General features: G+C 47.9%; 1 protein-coding gene across 2 annotated transcripts; it reads left to right on the top strand.

Annotated features, from left to right (window-relative positions):
• The first annotated feature begins 1,230 nt into the window (after positions 1 to 1,230).
• Positions 1,231 to 7,459, top strand: LOC120657181 (probable histidine kinase 6). 2 transcript variants are annotated; one of them, XM_039935450.1, is made up of 11 exons: positions 1,231 to 2,216; positions 3,089 to 3,322; positions 3,421 to 3,590; positions 4,060 to 4,278; positions 4,352 to 4,538; positions 4,634 to 4,685; positions 4,771 to 5,000; positions 5,191 to 5,289; positions 5,413 to 6,128; positions 6,292 to 6,771; positions 6,941 to 7,296. In XM_039935450.1, the coding sequence occupies exons 1-11, from the start codon at positions 1,941 to 1,943 to the stop codon at positions 7,200 to 7,202; spliced, it is 2,925 nt and encodes a 974-aa protein (XP_039791384.1). In that variant the 5' UTR covers positions 1,231 to 1,940; the 3' UTR covers positions 7,203 to 7,296. The 2 variants fall into 2 exon arrangements, with proteins under 2 accessions (XP_039791384.1, XP_039791385.1); XM_039935451.1 differs by lacking the exon at positions 1,231 to 2,216 and adding an exon at positions 2,638 to 2,754 and having other exon boundaries at positions 6,941 to 7,459.
• The last annotated feature ends 707 nt before the right edge of the window (positions 7,460 to 8,166 follow it).

Below are 8,166 nucleotides of genomic sequence, written 5' to 3'. Positions count from 1 at the left end.
CGAGGTTTTAGGTCTTCGCGGCGTTCTCTGTAGAACCGGTCGCCATAACCGCTCTGACCGGTCTGTGCTTAGAGAGCCTGTTGGTGAAGATCGTGTCGACGATCAACACACGTTCTAGCGCTTTCGAATGTGTTAGCGCAAATTAGTGTAACATGGAGGCGTACGTGCCCCGATCACTGAAGCACAGTACCCGCACGATGATGAGAGCTACCATACCTCTCCGACAGTCGCGGCGTGGAGTAGGAGCGAAGCCGCAGCAGGAGCAGTTATTGCGTACTTGGCCTCCGGCCAGAGGCGTCAACAGAGCCCTGCCGGGGTAGCCATGCCATGCCCGGGCTTGCGCCATTGCCGGGGCAGCTGGAGCTGGAGGAGGAGTCGAGGAGGTGGTGCGTACCGGCTGCATGAAATCCAGGATCGCGTCCGTCCTGGAGCGAGGCGCCAGTCCAGTACTGCCCTCACTCTGCAATTGCTACTGCTCCGTTCCGTCCGCGTTGGTGATGAGATGTGCTGCTGTTCACGCGTGATTCTCGTAAGGACAATCCTTGCTATTTTCTGCTTGCGAGCTGCCAGTACCTGTACTTGTGTTACGGTTGGTTGCCTGGTTGGGTTCATTCTCCATTTATTTTTCATAGAAAAAAAGCATTCCAGAGTTTTCTCCATGTTTGAATTTAACTTATTGCTGCTGCTAATGGTAGTAGTACTACACAAGAATTTAGAGTAGAGTTTATTATTTCGGGCGAATTTCTGGGTGTCATCAGACTGGCACCCTGGCTCCTGCCTGCTCGAAGATAATAACGGTGGCTGCTACAGTGCACGTGCTCCGCTAATACTAGACTGATAGGCGTGGGCCGGGCCTAATTCCGCGGAGGAGAGAAACGACGACGGGGTTTGAGTTTGACCGGGGGAGGCTTGTCTTCAACGGCTGACATGGACTCTGCTGCCTGCTGCGCTGGCGGGGGCGGGCCTCGGAGCCGGCGGGCCCATGCGCCGGGTCCACGGAGCGGCGCGCCGGTCGCCACCCTCCGCTCCAGATGCGCCCCCCTGCTGCCTGCTGTACTCGTGCTGCCGCCTCTACTCCCCGAACTGCCCCTCCGTTGCGCTCCGCCCCCCGCGCCGCGCGGCAGGAAGAAAACAAAAGGAAAACCGGCGCGCGGGGGGCAGAAGCGGCAATTCCCCGCCAGGCGTGCACGGCATGCACATGGCTTTAAACGCCCTCGCCTCCCCGGCTTCCACCGCCACGGTCGCCGCCGCGCCCGAGCTCGACCAGTACAGCCGCCGCCGAGCTAGGCTTCGGCCAGGCCAGGCACCCCCCGCGATTAGCCGCGCGCCCGCCCGCCCGCGTCGGTTAGCTCGCCGTGATTAGTGCGGCTCCACTGTTGCGGGAGGCGTCTTAATTGCGGGCGCGCCACGCTCGGCTGTCCCGAATATCTGCTGCAAAAAGCGGCCGGGATTCCTCCGTCCGTCCGACGGCCGCGGCCGCGCCCTTTGTTGATTAGCGCGAGCTCGCGCGCAGTGGATCGACGTGTTGCGGCGGCCGTGGAGTGCGGGAGTGGAGGCAATGAAGGGAAAGCTGGGGGCGGAGGGGGTACCGTGGCCGGATTAGTTAATGCCCGCGAGCAGCTAGTCGTAGGCGTAATTATTTTAAGGCCGCTGTCGCCGCTGGGAACTCGCGAAAGCCTCGCCTCTTTTGAGAAGCTCCACCACCACGCCTAGCCCCGCGCCCCCCGGCCCCTTGCTCCCGCCTTCTAGTCTCCCGCGCCGCGCTTGCTCGCCTGCTGCTTGTGCTTGGTGGTGGTGGGCTGGTCCTAGTGCTGCTAGGGGGAGGAGGGTCCGGGTGGCTCGCGCGGCGCGATTCGGCGAGCATATGGTGCGCATTGGGTAGGGGAAGGAGGAGGAAGAGGACGAGCGGGAGCGGCAGTAGATTCGGGAGGGGAGGAGGGATGGAGGGGAAGTACTTCGGGGCGAGGAAGAAGAGGGGGTGGAGGAGGCTGGCGGCGGCGGCGTGGCTGCTGCTGGCGGTGGCGTGCTCGGCGGCGATGCACTGGCACCTGCGGCGGGAGAGCATGGACCGCGCCGAGGAGCGGCTCGTCAACATGTGCGAGGAGAGGGCCAGGATGCTGCAGGAGCAGTTCGGCGTCACCGTCAACCACGTCCACGCGCTCGCCATTCTCATCTCCACATTCCACTACGAGAAGCTCCCCTCCGCCATCGACCAGGTTCGTGAGCATTTGCCCTTCCTCTCCACCATTGCTTGTCTATGCTGCTGCATCAAATCGTTTAGCAGCGGCGGGCCCCTGAGATCCTTGAAGATCCTTGAAACTGTTCTTCCTGTCTCTCCTTTTTTTTCTTCAAGGACGGAAAGAAAAATAAGGTTTAAGATGCCTCGTGGTTTGTTGACGCTTACAGCGGTTGCGGCACTAGTCGTTTAGCGCGACATGATTGCTGTCGTTGGCCGGGACAGGTGCTGTTCATCATCTCCGAAAAAAAAATGTCCATTCCTGCGGCGGTTGGATTTTTTTTTATGCTTAGAAACCTCGCTGAACTGAACTGTTAGGTTGGTGGCCTATCGTTTGTTATTAATAGAGTGGTTAGTGTGTTCGTTAGAAATCCATCTGGGCGCTCCTTTGACAACCATTTGGTTGCTTTTTCTACAACCTTTTGATCCCTTAGTTTATGCTTAGAAAGGTCACTGTCGCACAGATGAATTATGATATGCAGTGCTCTCTGCCTTTTCTTTTCCTGATTGGATCATTGGTACTTAAAGGCGTCTCTTCATTTTGCAGTTCGTTCCTTCCCCCTTTTGTTGGTCTGCCTATGGATTAGTTGTATCGTGCCATGGTATTTGAACACATGTTTTGATACGAAAGTAATGACTTCTTTGATTCGTGGTCAACAGCTGCATTTCTTGTTCATTGATGTCTTAAAATACTGTAGCCTTTGAGAAAACATACCGATTAATGGCCCCCTTTTACTTCAGTTGCAGGCGCCTCAGTTTTATTCTGTTGGTTCTTGCAATATATGGGGCATTACTGTTGATTCTTACAGAATTTTTGTTTTATTTTGGCTCCCTGTATTGTGCTCGCTACAGGAAACTTTTGCAAAATACACGGGGAGGACATCATTTGAGCGTCCACTGCTGAATGGCGTGGCATACGCTCAGCGTGTCTTTCATCATGAACGGGAAATGTTTGAAAGCCAGCAGGGATGGATTATGAATACGATGAAGCGGGAGCTTGCACCTCCCCAAATTGAATACGCCCCAGTGATTTTCTCCCAGGATACGGTTTCCTACCTTGCACGCATCGACATGATGTCTGGGGAGGTGAGATTACTTCTACATGAAGGTCTTCTTATTCATTGGGGTATTTATTCGATTTTGATGTCTCTACAGTGATTGTAATCCATTTATTTTCAATGTAGGAGGACCGAGAAAATATTTTGCGAGCCAGGACTACTGGGAAAGCAGTGTTAACAAACCCATTTCGGTTGCTTGGATCAAACCACTTGGGAGTAGTTCTCACTTTTGCCGTGTACCGCCCTGATCTTCCTGCTGATGCATCAGTTGAGCAACGTGTGGAGGCAACTATTGGGTGAGATGATCTAAATTGTATCTTTCAAGTATTATCAACTATAGGCTTCTGTGGCATCCATTCTTTAGTAAAATATGAGTATGCAATAGGCAAATGTACTGAATAAAATGACGTGCAGGGACATTACACCATGCAATATATTGTCTTCGTATAGTTTGCAGCATTTGTGTTTCATTGCCCATCAATAAGCTCCTGTTGATTAAGATAACCTTGACATGTCTAGTAGCAGGCTATAGCCTATAATAGGAATAGTGATTTTCTTTTAACAAAATACGATGCTGTGTCCATGACACAAACAAGTTTAGTGATATAAGATTATGAAGGTTATATAATTTTTGCAATTTGCCTCTATTAAATTAAAGTTACGTATTAAACCTAATTTTAAAGAAAACAATTTGCGGTGGGCTGTCAATAAATATGAATCTGTTTGGTTATTGTGGTTAAATCTAATCGAATCACCTACTAATAGATATCTAGGTGGAGCCTTCGATGTGGAGTCACTTGTGGAGAATTTGCTGAGCAAACTTGCTGGCAATCAGGATATTGTGGTAAATGTCTACGATGTCACAAATGCTTCGGAAGCTATGGTTTTGTATGGACCTCCAAGTTTGGATGATCAAGTGCCACACTTACATGTTAGCATGCTGGATTTTGGAGATCCGTTTAGGAAGCATGAAATGAGGTGCAGGTTGGTACCTTCTATCTGTAACCTCTTGACTTTGTCTGCTTCAGTGCTCTACTAATGTTGTTAACATGTGCAGGTACAGAGAAAAGCCTCCTATGCCATGGTCGGCTATCACTAATCCTTTGGGCACATTTGTCATATGGATGCTTCTGGGGTATATCATTTGTGCCGCATGGTCTCGATATGACAAAGTTTCAGAAGATTGTAGAAAGATGGAAGAACTTAAAACTCAGGCAGAAGCTGCTGATGTTGCAAAGTCTCAGGTTTAACATATACTTTAGCGCTCTCTATTACTAGGAATTCTAGGTTTTGGATCATGGATGCCTTAATATTTACATGTTTATGTCTTTTCTTGCAGTTCCTGGCAACTGTATCACATGAGATCAGAACACCTATGAATGGCGTCCTTGGTACCTAAACATTTGTTGTAATACCTACACCATAATCTCCGTCTTGATGGGCCTGGCAATCTAAAAATTCTTCCTTCTAATGTAGGAATGCTGGATATGCTTTTGGGAACAGATCTGACCATGACCCAGAAGGATTTCGCTCAGACTGCTCAGATGTGTGGCAGAGCATTGATAACACTGATAAATGATGTCCTTGATCGAGCAAAGATAGAAGCTGGAAAGTTGGAGCTTGAAGCTGTGCCTTTTGATCTGCGTTCTCTCATGGATGATGTTATTTCCTTGTTTTCTTCAAAGTCACGGGAGAAGTGCATCGAGGTATCCTACTGTTGATGCTTAAAGTAGGAAATGGTGTTTCCTGTTCCCTCAATTGCAATTGAAATGGATTGCTTCTAATCCTATTTTGTTGCTGAGTAACTAGCAAATAATGCAGTTCTGTCCAAACCAGGCAGCCCTGTTAATTTCTTTCAAATACTATATTCTTTTCCTAATCTTCTCCTTGCCATAGCTTGCAGTATTTGTGTGCGATAATGTTCCAAAGGTTGTTATCGGGGACCCTTGGAGGTTTCGACAGATACTGACAAATTTGGTGGGCAATGCAGTCAAAGTAAGGCGCCAATTTTGAATCCTGGCAGACACACTTCAAATAATGTTTCTTAAAGTCTTATGTAACTCTTTCATCAAATATGTTCAGAAAATGTACTGATATATGCGTTTTCTGCTGTTCCAGTTCACAGAACGGGGTCATGTATTTGTTCGGGTCTGTTTGGCTGAGAACTCAAATGTGGAAGGTAATCAGGTCATACATGGAACCATGAATGGGAAAGTTGGTAAAGTTGAGTCAACAGCTAATGGTGCCTTCAATACGTTGAGTGGGTTTGAATCGGCCGACAGAAGAAATAATTGGCAATATTTTAAGCTGCTGCTCTCAGATAAGGAGTCACTTCTGGATGATTTTGATGGTGAAAATTCTAATCAAAATGATTCTGACCGCGTCACATTGGCAATAAGCATTGAGGACACGGGTGTTGGGATACCATTGCATGCACAAGATCGTGTTTTTACACCTTTTATGCAGGCTGATAGTTCAACTTCAAGGAACTATGGTGGTACTGGCATTGGTCTAAGCATAAGCAAGTGTCTAGCTGAGCTTATGGGCGGGCAGATAAGTTTCACCAGCCGCCCTTTTGTTGGAAGTACATTCACATTCTCAGCTACACTGAAGCGCTCATACAAAGATGCTTCAGCTGATTCAAGTAGGAGCTTGTCTGAGGCACTTCCAACTGCTTTTAAGGGAATGAAGGCCATCTTGGTTGATGGGAGACCTGTACGTAGTGCTGTCACAAGGTATCACCTTAAGAGGTTGGGAATAATAGTTCAAGTTGTGAACAATATGAGTGCGGGACATAAAGTTTTTTCTGGACTAAATGGAGCGACCATTTTGAGGTGAGTCTCCTCTTTACTGAAAAAGCACAAAACCTAGAGGACCTTGGCTGTACTGTTACCACTAATGTTTTCGAACAAAACATGAAACATTCTTAAAGCTGCAGATTCTGCACTTTATATTCTTTTGAATTACCTGTGAATTGACCATCTTTATTTTCCGTAGGGAAAAAGCAGCCATGCTTTTTATTGAGAGTGACTTCTGGAGGCCTGAGACTGATGTTCAGTTATTGAATAGTCTACGTGAGCACAAGAATGGTCAGTTGTCTGATGTGCCTAAGGTAGTTGTTTTGGTCACCTCTGAAGCTGACAAGGACAAATATGGATCCATATTTGATATTGTCATGTGTAAGCCTTTAAGAGCAAGCACAATTGCTTCATGTATTCAGCAGCTGCTCAAAGTAGAGATGCCTGAAAGAAAAGATAATCAAAATCGACCATCATTTCTTCGTAGCTTGCTGGTTGGGAAGAACATATTGGTTGTAGACGATAATAAGGTCAATCTCAGAGTTGCTGCTGCCGCACTAAAAAAGTATGGTGCTAAGGTTCATTGTGTTGAAAGTGGGAAGGATGCTATTAGTCTACTTCAACCTCCACATTGTTTCGACGCATGTTTTATGGATGTTCAGATGCCAGAGATGGATGGGTATGAATTAAATAAACTCATGCGTTGGTTGCCATTCCATCCAGCTTACATATTAAAAAATGCTAGTATTTCAAAATTAACTTAAAGGATATTTACATTCCATTTATCCGGGCTTGTATGTTAAGTATTGTCCTACTGACCAACAAATTTCAATGATTACTTTGTGTAGGTTTGAGGCAACCAGACAAATAAGGAAAATGGAGATGAAAGCTAATGAGGAAAGAAAGAACAAGCTGGCTTCGATTGAAGGCTCAACATTTGTTGAGTGCCATTTGCCTGTTCTGGCTATGACAGCCGATGTTATCCAGGCAACTTATGAAGAGTGTATAAAATCAGGAATGGATGGATATGTGTCAAAACCCTTCGATGAGGAGCAGCTATACCAAGCAGTCTCCAGATTAGTAGTGGGAACAACGGATTCGGCTGTTTAATGTTGAGACCAACGTAATGGATCCGTTGAAGTGAAGCATCACCATCTTGCTTCTGTCCAGCTGACACTAACAATCATCTGACATGGCCTCACAACACTAGATGAAAAGAGATGAAAGTGCCGTGAGCTAGCTATGCATCACAGATGAGAGGCAGCCCAGGGGAGTATAGGTAGATCATCTTGTAATTCTCTTGTTTGATGTTTATAGGCTGTTGTACGTTCTGACAGTTAATTGAAAATACCGCATCTTGTTGCAAACTCTTTGTTGTGGTGTGCAAACCCACAGCCGGATGGCGTAGTACATCCGTCTAAACCCAGGGGGTGAGTACTCGGGGGTAGCTAGGATTAGCCCAATCTAGATGTAGAACATGATGAACACAGCAGGTTTAGAGTGGTTTGGGCCGCCGATGAGTAATACCCTACGTTCACTGTGTGTTGTATTGTTTGTGCTCTCAAGAGGTTGAGAATGAGATCGGAGTGAATCCGAGCTTGTGTTGTGTCTGCCTTCTCCTGGCCTTAAAATCTAGAGTGTGCAGCGAGTGCCTCCCTTTTATATCTCAAGGGAGACGCGTACATGGCCGTTGATTTCCCGACAGGTGGGCCCAACGATGTAGTATAAAATAACATACTGTACAGACATTATGGCGTTGCAGACGACGGAGATCTCATTCCTGAATTTCCTTGCTCTGCCCGTGGGAATCTTCCGTCCGACATAGCCATGCCCTGTCTTGTCAAAATGGCGCTAGCGCGTAGCTTGTGGCGTTGTCTGCCGCGTAGCTGAACGGGCCGTGTAGCTTGCGGCGTAGGCGGTATGATGAAAATGTGCCGTGCTGTCGTATCCATTTAATGCGGCAGACGGGCTCTGCGGATGCGGCGCATGCGGCTGTACTGTGTACCTAGGTAATATGCGGTCTACAGTGAGGCCTGATAAAAGCTGCCCCGCGTGCCGCGGCGGCAGAGCACGC

The sequence above is a fragment of the Panicum virgatum genome, chromosome 1N, assembly GCF_016808335.1.
Source record: "Panicum virgatum strain AP13 chromosome 1N, P.virgatum_v5, whole genome shotgun sequence".
NCBI classification, from domain to species: domain Eukaryota; kingdom Viridiplantae; phylum Streptophyta; class Magnoliopsida; order Poales; family Poaceae; genus Panicum; species Panicum virgatum.
This window is presented reverse-complemented; position numbering and strand designations above follow the sequence as displayed.

Excerpts from the sequence above, each read along its gene's own strand:
- LOC120657181 (XM_039935450.1), top strand. The coding sequence starts at position 1,941 with ATGGAGGGGAAGTACTTCGGGGCGAGGAAGAAGAGGGGGTGGAGGAGG. Across the intron at positions 2,217-3,088 it reads TCCCCTCCGCCATCGACCAG|GAAACTTTTGCAAAATACAC; the intron begins GTTCGTGAGCAT and ends TGCTCGCTACAG. Across the intron at positions 3,591-4,059 it reads CGTGTGGAGGCAACTATTGG|ATATCTAGGTGGAGCCTTCG; the intron begins GTGAGATGATCT and ends ACCTACTAATAG.